The following is a 16,907-nucleotide window of genomic DNA, read 5'->3' on the forward strand; positions in this document are numbered from 1 at the left end:
CAACTTTGCGTTATTGCCATGTCCTTATTATGTATATGTTTTATGCCTCAAATATGCTTTGAAATAGTACATTTTTGAAGTTATACTTCTATACGCGCGTTCGACGTTGGAAATTTGTACGGGAGTGAATTGGCAAAACCATTACATATGTAAGATATAGGTAAGAGAGAGACAGAAGATATATTTTCTCTCTTTCTCTCTCGAGAATAAAAATGTTCCTTTTGTAAATATATTTAATATTTATTAATATTATTATTTTATATTAATTCGGTAGATATATACATTTGGCCAAAGTCTTTTGCAAATAAATATTCTTCCTGGAACTTCTATGATTCGTAATACCCTTTCCATTTTTGGAATACAGTAAATAAATAAACACAAACACAAAATACAACCAAAAAACTGACATAATGTTCTTGACAAATAATGACATTGATTAGCCACCTTATTTCTTAAGGTTTTTGGTCGAATGAGTTGAGGCGCGGTATTTAGAACCAGAAGTATCGAGTTCGATCCCAATGAGGGAATATATTTTTTTAATTATTATGTTCTGATTTTTGTCACTTTGATTTTAAAAATCAAAGAATGGAGAAATCGTAATATATTTTTGAAGTTATACTTCTATACGCGCGCTCCACGTTGGAAATTTGTATGGGAGTGAATCTGTGAAATCATTAAACTCCATTGGCTTAGCTCGGGCATATTTTGACGGATTCATTGTCGGAAACCTACAACACAACAATTCCTAATTCTCAGTATTAATAGCTAAAGTATCCTACTATTGCATACAACTTTGTTTAAAAAAAGAAGAATTATTGTAAATAGTGGAAATGTATACTAAACACATCAAATTTTGGGTAGTATATATTTAAAAAATATATTTTAGTTGTTATAATTTAACATAAATATTTATTATATGGTGCAGATAAATAAATATTTATTAATTCGCAAAGTTCTATTTTATTTACCATTTAGTTTGTTTACTATTAATATTGGCTATGAGTACGTGTGCTTAGTTGTATAGTAATTTCCAGCCACTTTTAGTCTGTCAAAAAGTAACTAACTTCGCAAAAAAATAATTACTAAATTCACTAGAATGTTCGGACTGGGATAAAGCGAACTGAGTTTACATATGTAAGATAATGAGTAAGAGAGAGACAGAAGATATATTTTCTCTCTCTTCCTCTCTAGAATCTAAAAATGTTCCTTTTGTATATATAATTTAATATTATATATATATATATATATATATATATATATATATATATTATATAAAGATATATATATATATATATAATATTATATATATAATAAAATATTTATTAATATTATTATTTATGTGATATGTTTTGTATTATTTATTAAATGTTCATAATTATATTAGTCTTTTGTGTTTCAAAATAATAATCTCAATAAATCACTGTATGATCCAGAACTGTCAATTTTGAAATACCTTTGTGTCATGTCCTCGGTAGTGTTGTGAATTTATTAAAAGGTTCAATATTTATAACACTTACGGATTTAATTTATTTCTTTATTTATATTAACTTATCTGACAATAATTTATTATATCCGTACGTAACAAATTCGCGAGCGCGGGTCTTGAGAATCAACTGTCCCTCCATATAAAAATGTTGTATTTATATACGAAATCCTGATATACTAGAACAGCATCGAAAGATCGCATTGTCTTGCATCGAAAAATCGAGAAGCATCTAGTTGGATGATTCACCATAATTTTAATCTAGATCCTTCGGCAAAATTTCTACAATAAAACAGAATTATTAGTGAATAAAAACATGTTTTAAAGGTTACAACTATGACTCATATTTTTACGTAACATTGCCCCCCTCTCAAAAGATGGTTCCTCCTGGAACCTTGTTGGGACTAGAACTGGAACGGTATGCTGGTATCGGCAACTGGACCCTCTTTTACAACTTCCAGTTGTATAAAAATGACAAGGGACGGTTTTCTCTCCGCACCAGTAACTATGCGGATTGCAACAGACTAACACCTGGACTTCGGTGTCTTTAAAGATCTCCTCCACCATATTTCGGATAACCCTCCAATCTAATTGGCGGCACTCCAACTTTGGCATGGCTAACTTTTGCACGTCGGACTCTAGTACGTGCCCTCTCAATTGAAGTAAGGCTTCCCATACATCTCGGTAGGTAGGTTGGTCACGGGCAGTGTCTTTTGTTACCAGGTAGAAAAGGTAACGTGATGCATCTTGGAGTTTCAAGGTTTTACCGGGAGCTGGCACCTGGCATTGAAGTTCTGCAATTCGACCAAACTTCCTTCGAAAGACGGATGCCAACCCTGGTGCGTCTTTGATACTGGCCGGGATGGTAAGGGCCAGCGAGTAGTCATCGGGGAGCGCGAGTAGATCTTGCTTTTCTTCAGTGGTAACACCATGTCTCGCTTTACCGGTACCTCCATAGGCACCCATGAATTCCTCAAACGTGAGGTCAGACACATCTTGGACTTGGTTTACTTCCACTTCTTCATCTACGTCGTGGTCACCTTCGAAAGACGCCAGCCGGTTATGGTGTACTATCATCGGCTTTCCCCTCGGAATCTTGCTTATTCGGTAGATGACATCGTTGATCTTCTCCATGATGAGGTATGGACCTTCCCAAAACTGCTGCAATTTGGGAGAACAACCTTTTCGCTTCTTGGGATTATAGAGCCGGACCTTGTCGTTCTTTTTAAAGCAACCCTTTTCGGCTTGTGTATCGTACCGTTTCTTCATTCGGTCGCTAGCGATCTGAAGGTGGGAACGGACCAATTCATGTACATCGTCCATTCTTCTTCGTAATTCGATCACATAATCTTCACCTGCTACATCTTCTCCAGGTCGACATCCAAACTCGAGATCACAAGGTAGTCGCATTTCGCGTCCGAATAGGACTTTGGCTGGTGTCTGACCTGTTGATTCGTTAACAGCAGATCTGTAGGCCATCATGAAGAACGGAAGGTATTGGTCCCAGTCTCGCTGATGATCGGACACCATCTTTGTCAAATACTTGCCAACTGTCCTATTCATTCGTTCTACCATACCATCCGATTGCGGATGATACGCGGTAGTTCTTGTTTTCTTCATGCCTAGTCTATCACATATTCCTTGGAATAGATCGCTTTCGAAGTTCCTGCCTTGGTCACTATGGATCTCCAAAGGCACTCCAAATCGGCTGATATATTCTTGGATCAACTTATCTGCAACGGTGGCGGCCTTCTGGTCTGGAAGTGCGTAAATCTCGACCCACTTAGTGAAGTAATCCATTACTACCAGCATGTACTTGCCTCCATTTTCACTTTCTGGAAATGGCCCAGCGATGTCCAAAGCTATTCTTTCAAACGGGCTTCCAACATTATATTGTCTCATAGGAGCTCTCCTTTTTCGGTAAGGCCCGTTACTCGTGGCACAAATAGTACATTTCTTACACCAGTCTTTTACATCGTCGGAACTGTTCATCCAATAAAACCGTTCCCGAATTCGCTGAAGGGTTTTCCTTACACCAAAATGCCCTCCCGATGGACTGTCGTGTAACTGACGAAGTACTTCGGCTATTCTGCTCTTTGGGATCAGCAACTGTCTTCTCTTCTCTGAACCGTCATCATTTTCCAGGACTCGTTTAAGCAAGCCATCTTCGATGATAAATGAGTCCCACTGGGCCCAATACGTCTTAACTACTGAGCATAGGTTTGATATTTCCTGCCAAGGTGGTCGACGGCTTTCCTCTTTCCATTTTCGGATTTTCTGTATGACCGGATCTCTCTCTTGTTCTTCCCTTATCTTAGTAGGCGTCCAGTCGTCGTTGACAATCGTCGTTCTTAGCACTGCTGCTTCCTTGGATTTCGTTTTGTTGCAGTGGGAACACTCTGCTGGGCATGGCCTTCTGGAAAGAGAATCAGCGTTTCTGTGGCTAACTCCGGCCCGGTGCTCAATCTTAAAATCGTATTCTTGGAGTCGTTCGATCCACCTGGCTATCTGACCCTCTGGATTCTTAAACTGCATCAACCACTTAAGGGCGGCATGGTCGGTTCGGATTAGAAACTTTCTGCCATAGAGGTATTGATAGAAGTGCTCTACTGATTTAACTACTGCTAGAAGTTCTCTTCTCGTGACGCAATAATTCCGCTCAGGTTTTGAAAGAACTTTACTAAAATATCCGAGGACTCGTTCCTGTCCTTCTTGAATCTGAGACAGCACTCCTCCAATTCCCACATTACTTGCATCTGTATCTAAGATGAACTCTCCTTCTGGCAGTGGATACCCTAAAATTGGTGCTGTTATTAAATGCTTTTTCAAGGTCTCAAAGGCATTTTGGCAGTCTGTATCCCAGCGGTAATCTCTTGCTTCCTCCGTAAGTCGCGTTAATGGCTTAGCGATATCTGCAAACTTCTTAATAAACCTCCGGTAGTAAGTACATAGTCCAAGAAAACTTCTCACTTGATGTTTGTCAGTTGGTTTTGGCCATTCCTTAATGGAATCGATTTTTCCCTTATCCACGGCCACTCCTTCTTTACTGACTATATGACCCAGATAATTGACTTTACCTTGAAATAGCTGGCACTTCTTGGCGTTTAGCATCAATTGGGCAGCTTTAAGTCGATTAAAAACGTTTTCTAAATTCCTCAAATGATCTTCGAATGTCTCCCCCAAGACGATTATGTCATCTAAATAAACCAGGCATGTTTTCCAAGATAACCCTCTCAACACATTTTCCATAAGCCTCTCAAATGTCGCAGGAGCATTACAAAGTCCAAATGGCATAACGTTGAATTGCCACAATCCAGATCCTGTGGTGAAGGCTGTCTTTTCTTTATCGACTGGGTCCATTTCTACCTGCCAGTATCCAGACTTCAAATCCAAAGTAGAAAACAATTTACTTCCAGCCAATGTGTCCAATGTGTCATCGATCCGAGGCAGAGGATAACTATCTTTCTTGGTAACGTTGTTCAGCAAACGGTAATCCACACAGAACCTCGTCGTTCCGTCTTTCTTCTTAACCAGGACCACCGGAGAGACCCATGGGCTCGTAGAAGGTTCTATCACCCCGTCTTTCTTCATTTCCTGAACAATCGTTTCAGCTTCCTCTCTCTTCGCCTGTGGTAATCGTCGAGCTGTTTGACGAATTGGCTTAGCATTACCAGTATCAATTTTATGCTTAACAACGGTAGTTCTTCCCGTCTTTCCTCCTTTCGGTACGAAAATATCACGATACTGCCGCAGAAATTCCCTTAATTTCCTTTTCTCCATCTGATTTAGAGACTGTCCTGCAACTGCAACCATTTGGTCGAATTTGTCGTTGGAATTATCAGATGTTGTCGCCTGACGGATTATGGATGTCACAGGTACACAAGTTCCTACTTTTGTCTCTTTCTTAATGGTCACTGGGTAGTCATTGACATTGATAAGCCTCACAGGAATTTCCTTAGCCAAAGTCACCAATTCCTTTCCAATTATGATTCCACGGCCAACCTCATCGTCGTGGTTCCAAGGCTCCATCATAACAGGTCTCCCTTCGTCCACAATTCCCTGTAGCCGCGCTACTATGATCGTTTCACTTCTCGCAGGCACGACTGTATCTTCTTTAATGGCTGCTTGCACAGTGTTGTCATTATGTGGATGGAGAAATACTTCCTCGTTGCCAACTTTGATTACCTTATTCTTAAAATCCAATTGGAATCCATGCATATTCATTACGTCCATTCCTAATATAACATCCTCTTCGATGTCAGTAACTATAACAGTATGGACAAACTTTTCTGCTCCAATTCCCAATTGTACCTGGATTTCTCCATGAATGTTGGCATTTTCACCTGTAGCGGTCCGAAGTCGCAACCTCGTTGGTAATAGTTTCTTACGGCTGTTTATAACTGTTGGGCGTATAATGGTTCTGGTCGCTCCGGTATCCACCAACAACGTATGTCTTTTACCATTTATTTCTCCATCTACATATACACTATCTTCACGACATTTCAAAGAAGCTATTAGTATGAGAGGGTCTTTGGAAAAGTTCTGGGTCGAAGCTGCCCCCCTAAGGCTGACCCGTTCTAGTTTTCCTGATGGTGAGTTTCTTGACTTGCGTCGTACCTAGGGTGCTTACAGGAGCTTCGTACGTGTCCTATTTCGCCACAATTCCAGCATCTGATGGTCTTCGTTTTCTTGTATGTCATGCTTTTTATCATATTAACGAGCTGGTCAAGTTTATCTTCATCTCCTTCCTCTTTTACAGTTCTAACTTTACTGTACCCGCCAGAGGCCTGCGTAGCTGACTCGTATTCGAGTGCGGCGGATAAGACATCAACCAGCGTTTTGTGACGAGCTAATCGCAGTGTTCTCTGCATTTCATGATCACGAAGACCATCAATAAACGTTTTAACGGCCAATTTTTCCATCATGTATTCGGGAGCTGTTGGATAAGCATATCGTACTAATCTGGCAATATCTACGTCATATTCTTGAAGAGCCTCATCTTTCTTCTGTCTACGATTTTTAAGCTGCGACTGATATACATGCTCCAAATGTTCGTGGCCATATCGCATATTTAACCTCTTCTTCAGTTGTTCGAAATCATCGGTCTCCTCTACGGCTATGGTCTGAAGCACATCTAAGGCATCTCCTCGAAGAGCGATAGTCAGGTTCACAGCCTTTTCTTTTTCAGACCATCCATTTGCTCTTGCGGCTGATTCGAACTGTTTCATGTAGTTGTTCCATGATGATTTTCCGTCGAAAGTTGGGACTTTAACATGAATAGAACCTCCACTTCCTTCAAATTTCGGCCGTGTCTCCAACTTACATTTCGTCTCGTCTTCTTTTGTCTCCACTGTAATTGGATTGTTTCCTCTCTCTGCTGTCCCGGTTTCCTCCATCTTCCTTTCTATCTCTTTAATCTTTTCTTCGAAGGCCGACATATCGGCAGCAACTTGGTTTTTTAGCGAAGACATTCTATTGTCGAGGGCAGACATCTCAGAAGTTACTTTAGAGATTTCCAAAGAGATATTAGCAGAGACTTTGCTTTCCAGCGAAGAAATCTCGTTAGAAACTTTGTCTTCCAAAGAAGCGATGTCGCCGGAAACTTTGTTCTCTAATGATGCGATGTCACCAGAAACTTTGTTCTCTAATTTCGAAATCGACGAGATCACAGCATCTTCAAATATATAAGTCTCTGGATCTAGTCCTTCTTCTAGCAAAGCGTTCTTTAGTCGTTGGACTAACTCAGCCTTTTTTCCGGTAGAAGCTAATTCTCTGTCTTCTAGATGTCTTCTTAAATTAGTCACTGTCAGCTCATAAATCGTCGTCATTTTCACAATTTATTTTATATTCACTTGTATTATTATTATAAGTCTAATTTATGTTCGATCTCACTTCTGGCACCATTTGTTGTGAATTTATTAAAAGGTTCAATATTTATAACACTTACGGATTTAATTTATTTCTTTATTTATATTAACTTATCTGACAATAATTTATTATATCCGTACGTAACAAATTCGCGAGCGCGGGTCTTGAGAATCAACTGTCCCTCCATATAAAAATGTTGTATTTATATACGAAATCCTGATATACTAGAACAGCATCGAAAGATCGCATTGTCTTGCATCGAAAAATCGAGAAGCATCTAGTTGGATGATTCACCATAATTTGAATCTAGATCCTTCGGCAAAATTTCTACAATAAAACAGAATTATTAGTGAATAAAAACATGTTTTAAAGGTTACAACTATGACTCATATTTTTACGTAACAGTAGTATAGTAGTCAGTATCCCCGCCTGTCACGCGGGAGACCGGGGTTCGATTCCCAGTCGGGGAGGACTTTTTTATTAATATTACTACATTATTGTCATTTTAAATACTTATGAATATTGCAGTTTAATTTGTATTGTATTATTATATTAATAACAACATAAACAATGAATTTTACTGCAGAGTATGTGTAAAAAAATTTTTGCATTCAACTCCTTTCATACATATATGAAAATAAAAATATACATTTTCATCAAAATATTGATTTAATCCTTCATCGTTAGTAAGTTGTTATTAATTATGTTTCTCTTTCTGCTATGTCTTATCTATAGAATTATAATACATATGTAATGATTGTGCAGATTGACTCCCAAATAAATTTGTAACGGCGAATGCGTGTATAGAAGTGTAACTTCCACCGGCAGTCCCACTGGACTGCCACACCCGTTTTTTAATATTGTTTCGCTAATGTTATACATTTAATTTTCCAAACTATTTTATTTATCATTGAATATTTAGTACATACAGTAGTCATGGGCATAGAGATGAAAAGGACAAATTTAATGCTAGTTATTTTAAATTTCTTTTATGTATGTTTATATGCATGACATAAATTTCAAAAATGGTTGATTTTATTTTTAAATTAAGATTTTTTGGCATATATATGATACTAGTGACGTTCTCCATCTGGGAAGAAAGAGTTATTCTTTCACCGAGAGTTAATTTAATAAGATTTTCACAATTTAGTGGGGATTTTGAAACGGTGCCACAAAGAATCAAAAAATCCGGGGACCTAATGATTTAAATAAATGCTTTCAAATAATATACTAATTACTATTTAAATGGGAATAAGCCACAATTAAAGGTTAAAATACATTTATTGACGTTTCAATTTCCACTTCGGAAATCGTTCTCAAAATACAAACATTAGTATATATATATATATATATATATATATATATATATATATATATATATATATATATATATATATATATATATATATATATATATATATACTAATGTTTGTATTTTGAGAACGATTTCCGAAGTGGAAATTGAAACTTCAATAAATGTATTTTAACCTTTAATTGTGGCTTATTCCCATTTAAATAGTAATTGATTTAAAATGCCACAAGAAAATAGCTTCAGAACAATAATAATATACTAATTTCTCCAGGGTCCCGTTTAAAAGTATCTTACAAAATGGCGCAAAGGCGCTATTAATAAAACTGAGGTTTGGTTCAGTTACCTAAAAATTTAGTAATTCTAGTTTTAAGGTTCAGAAAAGAGTTGTTTGGGTGGGACTTATTTCGTTTTTGAACTTATACTTCTATGCGCGCGTTCGACGTTAGAAATTTGAATGGGAGAAAATCGACAAAATCATTACATATTATGTAAGATTATGTAAGATATAGGTAAGAGAGAGACAGAAGATATATTTTCTCTCTCTTTCTCTCTCGAGAATAAAAATGTTCTTTTTGTAAATATATTTAATATTTATTAATATTAGTGTTATTTTTTTATTAATATTATTATCATGGTAAATTAAACTTAAGCGTAAGTAAATTATGCATATTGTCATTTTTAAATACTTATGAATGTTGCATTTTAATTTGTATTGTATTGTTATATTTAATTATGTTGCAGTGTATTGTACTGTATTTTTACATTAATAACAAAATAAACAATGAATTTTACTGCAGAGTATGGGTAAAAAAATTTTTTGCATTCAACTTTTTTTATACATATATGAAAATAAAAATATACATTTTCATCAAAATATTGATTCAATCCTTCGTTTACTATACTCCTATTACAGGTCAAATGTTGTTTATATACAGCAAACGATGTACCATATACCTAATTTTGTGTCTCTTTCTGCTCTCTCTTAACTATAGCATTACATATGTAATGATTGTGCAGATTGACTCCCATATAAATTTGTAACAGCGAACGTGTGTATAGAAGTATAACTTCTACCGGCAGTCCCACTGGACTGCCACACCAGTTTTTTTATTATATTATTTTATGGAAATGGGTATTTTTTTCAATTTTTTAACTTTATATAAAACATGAACGAATAAATATTTGTTTTTTTTATATTAGTTGCAGTTAGTTATTAGAAAAAAAAATTATAATTGGCCTTTGTTAGATTAACAAATAAACTTGGCAATACTGTCAAAACTTTGAAAACACTAGTTGCCAGAATGCAACAGATGCTCAGCAGATTTCAATTTTGTGACTATATTCTTATAAGTAAGAAATATTTTATGAATGCTTTTTAATATGAATTCAAAAATTGTGGCTTCTCATATCATTATAATTTCGTCAGTATCTTTATATGTATTATAAAAACTATACTTTATAAAAAAATATACCTACGGCAACGATGGCAACACTGTGACTCCCACACATATAATTGATATAATCATATAATTCATATGCCAAGGTTATGTTCATTAATGTGTTGATTGCATGAAAAATCAATTTAACCATTTCTCTTTATTTTACTTACCATTATCTTGTTCTATTTCAGCTTTTATAGTAGACTTAATGTCTAAATAATCTAATGTATCATTTGAAGTTTCCCTGATGGGTTCCTCCTCAATTTTAATTCTAAAGGTATGGGTATCCTGTACAACTTCATCATCTACTTCATTATCTATTTCTTTCTTGCAAGTTGTCTCTCCAACTTCAACTTCTTGTTTTATCTCAGTTTGATTAAACATGATGTAATGTTTTAGTTACTGGTTATATTTAAGTTTATCTTGTAAAACATTAAACATACTCTAAACTAAACTAAAACTTGCTAAAACCATCGAGCAAAAGACAAAAGAGGGAATATAAATGTAGAGGAGCAAAAATACCATAAGAAGACAGTGCCATGTTGAGAGGCCACAAGTCGTCTCTTTCCTTTTTCCTTGTTTAATAAATAATAAATCAAATTTAGTTGGGTGTAGTTGGGTTATGTTATTGCTGATGTTATTGTTTGTCCCTCATCTCATCAGATCAGAGAACTTGTGTTCGTAGTTCTCTGGTCCTAACTGTCACATGAAATCTTATTTATATTTTCTATTGATTTCCAATCAATCAAGAATCCAACAAGGTGTGTTTGTCATTTTAATAACTTATGTGCTAGTTCAATACTCGTGTAATAGTTGTCAACAAATACAGTACGACCGCAGTCAAGAAGCGTGTCACATAGTCCTAAAACAACCGAACTGGGAACACTAAGTACACAATTAGTTTTCTCGGTACCACAATAGATTTTAAAAACATAAGTGTACCCATCTTCTATACACAATTTAAAGAATTTTACACCAAATTTATGGCGGTTCAAAGTACGATTTGGAAAAAAATATTTATGTAAGGAATATTCATAACATATAAATATGTTTTAAATAAAAAATATCCTCGGCCCCGAAAATTATTTATATTATATACATTACGGCGTTCACCGTGTTAAAATCCTGCACATCAAAATCTTTATCACTATAAGTTTTGGAAAAGTATTCAGCAAATAAATTGACAATCTTCATGCCAGAAGAGACAGAAATATTATTATAGTGCATAGCAGAAGGAATATTATTCCTATTGTTTACTGTTAACAAATTTACAGTTAGCTAGTAATAAAGAAAACTCATTATAGTCAGCAAGTAATTAAGATTTTAGATATTTTTTATGCATTTTTTTTATTATTGTTTTTACAGAATTTAAGTATACTGTTTCCATAGCTACACACCAGTGTGAGTTTTCATATATGCTTTTAAACCAGAAGGATGTGAAAATGCACTGTTATATGTCTTTCTAACATACTCTTTCTTAAAAACTGTTTGGAGCAAATTTCACATTCTTCAAAAATACTTTTTCGCCACTATGCACTGTCATATGTCTTTTTAAACTAGTGATGAATGAAAATTGTTTGGAGCATATTTTACATCCAAATGGTTTTTCACCAGTATGCAATCTCATATGTGCTTTTAAAACACTCTTGTTTGAAAACTGTTTGATGCAAATTTCACATCCAAATGGTTTTTCACCAGTATGCCGTCTTATATGTCTGATTAAAGCACACTTTGTTGTAAACTGTTTGGTGCAAACTTCACATTTAAATGGTTTTTCACCAGTATGCACTGTCATATGTTTTTTTAACGCACTCTTTGTTAAATACTGTTTGGTGCATATTTCACATCCAAATGGTTTTTCACCAGTATGCCCTCTTATATGTTCGATTAAAGTATACTTTGCTGTAAACTGTTTGGGGCAAATTTCACATTTAAATGGTTTTTCACCAGTATGCACTGTCATATGTTTTTTTAACACACTCTTTGTTAAATACTGTTTGGTGCATATTTCACATCCAAATGGTTTTTCACCAGTATGCCGTCTTATATGTTCGTTTAAAGCACACTTTGTTGTAAACTGTTTGGTGCAAACTTCACATTTAAATGGTTTTTCACCAGTATGCACTGTCATATGTTTTTTTAACGCACTCTTTGTTATATACTGTTTGGTGCATATTTCACATCCAAATGGTTTTTCACCAGTATGCCGTCTTATATGTTCGTTTAAAGCACACTTTGTTGTAAACTGTTTGGTGCAAAATTCACATTTAAATGGTTTTTCACCAGTATGCACTGTCATATGTTTTTTTAACGCACTCTTTGTTAAATACTGTTTGGTGCATATTTCACATCCAAATGGTTTTTCACCAGAATGCAATGGCATATGTGCTTTTAAAACACCCTTTGTTGAAAACGGTTTGGTGCAAATTTCACATTTAAATGGTTTTTCATCACTATGCACTGTCATATGTTTATCAGTATACACTCTCACTTGTGATTTTAAAAGTTGTTCCGTTGAAAACTGTTTGGTGCAAATTTCACATGCAAAAGTTTTTTCCTCAGGGTGTATCCTCATATGTACATCTGAACTGTTTGACAATAGTTTCTTGCAAATGATACATATACAATGTTGTCCTCCGGAGTTCATACTGGTAGTGGAAGATATATATTGGTTCAAATTACTGTACCTTCTTTTATCATTTGTTAATAGGCTACTGGCATCAGTTTTCAGCTCTCTACAAGAGAAACCTAAAATTATAATTACTTTTTAAATCAGAATAATGTAATTACATGAAAATATTAAGAATATATAATTGCAGAAAATATATCTAGGCTGTAATGTAATTGTAATAATAAATAATTAGGTATTCGTGTTTTATACACCGCTCTAAGAAATAAACACACAAATTATTATTTTGTTAAAATAAAATTTGCCTATGTGCTTATATTTGATGTATAGTTGACTTTCTGGCAGTGAATTGGCATTGGTAATGTCCAATAATATCTTTGTAAAGAATTTAAGTCTCTCAAAAAGTATGTTTCCGAATATTTTATATTCACATACTGTCTTTATAGAGGGGGTCTGAAATCTTCAAAAGACATCTCTGTCTACGACGCCGCCTGACTGTCCTTAGTGCAGGATTCGTTCTTCCTACTCCCGGCGACCCCACTACCTTCATTCATCCACAAACTGTCAACAAGGAGGCTCCCTGTCTCGTTCAAGGTAGCGCGTGGAAGACCCTCATCGCTCCTAGTACGGCATCACTCCCAGATGGGCATTTCGCCCTTCCCCAAAGTCTGACTCACACTGTCTCACTCACACTGTCTAACTCATACAGTCTGGCTCACTTTTCTACCTTCAACTTCCAGCATCTTTCCCTCTTACTTTTGCCGTTGGATCAGCTACCTTTCTTCCTTTTCTTTTTTCTTGATTACTGCACGGATATAGTTGTGTTCACTAGTCCAATCTGCTTTACTTTCTGTTCTCTTTCTATTCTGTTCCTTTCTACTATCCATCTGTTGCACTCTAACATCGTATGTGTCACAGTGTCTGAGTGTCCACAGTATAGGCATTCATCTGTGTCAGTTTTTCCGTACCCAGAGAGGTAGGTCTTAAAACATCCGTGTCCTGTGAGCACCTGCATTAGGAAATAATCGCAAACACAGGCCTGTAGGCGCATGCCACTCGCAACAGACTTGTTCTGTCCACTCGTGCCATGAGCTTTGTAACGGGATTTAATTAAGCATCCAGAAATCAGGTCTAAGTAACCCAATTCAGTTTAAAAATTTAAAATCCTTTTAATAATATTAATCATTGCTTATTGCTCAACGCGATTGTTTGTTTATGACATTGAAAATATCGGTGTAACTAGAACACGCTTACCGAGACGCTGACCTAGTGAAATTTGCAATGTAATCAAAAGCTGATTTAATATTGTTTACAAATTATATTAGTAAAACATGAATGCATAAACAAACGCACGTGAGTTAAATACCTGGAAAGTAACGGAAGCAGATCATTAAGTTAACAGTTGAAGCTAGTGTTGTCATCCGTCAACTGAGTACTCTGTCTATTATTGTACTTAGAGAACCAATAAAATAATTATGAGTATTCAGTGACTTCGAGTTAATCAACCCCATGCACGGGGTAAAATATCCCTAGAGTTCCACTGTATGGAACTCCTGATGGAAGCAATCTAATAAACATTATATGATCCAACATTATCCGAGTTGTAAACAGTAATTTCATCGTAAAGAAAAAAGATGTCAAACCAGATATGGAGCTGAAAGTACTGCTATACATAATCTCGGCAGTTCTAATATTGAAGTTGGTATTGTCAGTATGGAAGGCGCACAGGAAGAATTTGAAAAGGGATATCCATCGAGGCATAGTAGCTTTATCAACGACAAATCTATACGTTTAAAGTGGTAAGTCTGTATTATCTGTTTTTATGATACTTCCTTGCACGATTTATTGCACGTTTTTATGAATGAATAAATAATATAATACATATTTTTTTATTGAATACGATTAGATCACTACCGTATATATGGAAAATATAAACAAGATCCTACAAGAAATAATTTAGTTGAATTTAAGAGACTTGACGCTGTCGCAAAAAAATTCTTCATACAAAAGAAAAAACAGAATTGGGTAGAATACTGCGAAAGCCTAAATTCAAAAACACAAATTAGTGAAGTATGGAAGAAAGTAAACGCTTTTAAAAACCGCAAACAGTCCAACAAGATTCCAATAGATCCAGAATCCAGCTGGCTAGATGAATTTCATAAGAAAATATCTCCACAGTGAGTACCTCCACAACATTTTCCAGAATACAGCGAAACAGTGTCAAGAGATAGGTTTGGCTTAGAAGAACCATTTAAAATGTGAGAGTTAGAGCGAGTACTTAGTCAACAAAATAGCAGTGCCCCAGGTAAAGAAAATATTTTATATTCCATGATATACCATATTCCTCACCATTATAAAATATCATTATTAAATATTTTTAATGCCGTTTGGAATGATACGTCACAAATTCCAAACAGCTGGAAGGAATATATTCTAATACCTATTAAAAAACCTGGGAAACCAGAAAATTTCAGTAGATCATATAGACCAATATCCTTAGCCTCTTGCTTCCTAAAGACGTTGGAAAGATTAATAAAAAATAGAATTCAACATTGGTTAAAGCAAGAACATATTCTGCCAAAATCTCAGTATGGATTTCGAAAATCAAAATCAACTCAAGATGCCATAACTGCCTTAGTCTCATCCATACTAATAAACTTTACTGATAATATGTATACTATGGCTGCTTTTCTTGATGTCTCCTCTGCATTCGATACTGTTAACTTGGACATTATGCATAAAAAGCTATTAGACATCGGGTTCCCCATCACCATAGCTAGCTTTCTGAGGGCACTGTACATTAATAGATCAACTTTTTTTAAAATCAACCATTCCATCTCTCGACCACGTCTTACAAATATAGGACTTCCAAAGGGTATTATATTAAGCCCAATACTATTCATTTTATATAATATGGATTTAGAAAATTGTATTAATAGCACAACAAAAATTATTCAATATGCTGATGGTGTAGTAGTTTACACAGCCCACAAATCATTGGATATATGTAAAAATAATTTTGGTCTCTCAATTAAAGCTGTTCTAATCAGCTGTCTAGAAATATCAGAATCTAAAACAGAAATTTGTATTTTCTCTGGAAAACATCAAATTCCACAAGGTCATTTGGAAATAGGTCAAATTCAATTACCTATTAAAAATTGTATAAAATATCTCGGTACTTATTTAGACAGAAAACTTCTATGGAGGGATCAAATCCATCAAGTCATAAAAAAGTCTGAAAATGCAATGAATATTTTAAGAGCCTTTTGTAGAACTAACTGGGGCGCTGGTCCAAATGTAGCACTTTTATTTTTTCTGTACTATGATTCATCCCATTTTAGATTACAGTTGTCATTTGTATGGAACTGCCGCAAACACACATTTAAATAAATTAGAAATATAAAAAGTAAATGCCTTCGGCTTTGTCTTGGATATTTGAATTCTACACCCGTTAATATAATGGAAGTTGAGGCGATAGAACCACCTCTGAAATTTCGACGGGATTTTTAAGTGATAAATTCATTACTAGAGCCATAGGGAAAAATACTAACTATCTACAGGATATTCATATTTTATCAATTTTAAATCTAACTGATTATTATTGGGCAAAGAAAAAATGTTTTCTTCTGGTAAATAGTTACTTGAGGATATCTCAATACCGACATACTTTCTATACGTATGAAAATCAAGTTTCACCTATGTATTCCCATATATTAGAAAAGCTTTTCTCAAAACATATTAATACCTTTTTTATGGACAGTAATTTACATCCAGCCGCTTTTCAATCATTTATACGGCATAAATGGCCACATTATCAGTTTTACTATACAGACGGATCTAAAGTACAAAACAAAGTAGGATGTGCATTAATTAGTATTCAAAGTGGATTTAAAAAATTATTGAAATTGCCAGCTGAATTATCGATATACACTGCTGAAATGACAGCGATTCTTCTTGCATTAAGGCATATACATGGTAATGAACCCAATAGCTGCATAATATTTACAGACGGTAAGAGTGTCGTCGACAGACTAACAAACGTACATAGGTCCAAACAACTAAATCATATAGAACTAGAAATTATGACTATTTACAATAAAATCACAAATTTAGGAAAAAACATTATTATATCATGGATAAAGGGACACGCGGGCATTAAGGGCAATGAAATAACAG

At 35.0% G+C, this 16,907-nt stretch overlaps 1 protein-coding gene across 1 annotated transcript in view; it reads right to left on the minus strand.

Moving 5' to 3' along the window:
- LOC140435742 (uncharacterized) overlaps nucleotides 1–16,907 on the minus strand; it is a 46,537-nt gene that overhangs the window by 21,457 nt on the left and 8,173 nt on the right. Inside the window, exons 2-3 of the mRNA XM_072524461.1 lie at nucleotides 11,583–12,850; nucleotides 10,273–10,498 (exon numbers count right to left, since the gene is read on the minus strand). Coding sequence (XP_072380562.1) covers nucleotides 10,273–10,498; nucleotides 11,583–12,850 — 1,494 coding nt within the window. The remainder of the gene's footprint in view (nucleotides 1–10,272; nucleotides 10,499–11,582; nucleotides 12,851–16,907) is intronic.

This window comes from Diabrotica undecimpunctata, chromosome 3 (genome assembly GCF_040954645.1).
Source record: "Diabrotica undecimpunctata isolate CICGRU chromosome 3, icDiaUnde3, whole genome shotgun sequence".
In the NCBI taxonomy this organism is placed as follows: domain Eukaryota; kingdom Metazoa; phylum Arthropoda; class Insecta; order Coleoptera; family Chrysomelidae; genus Diabrotica; species Diabrotica undecimpunctata.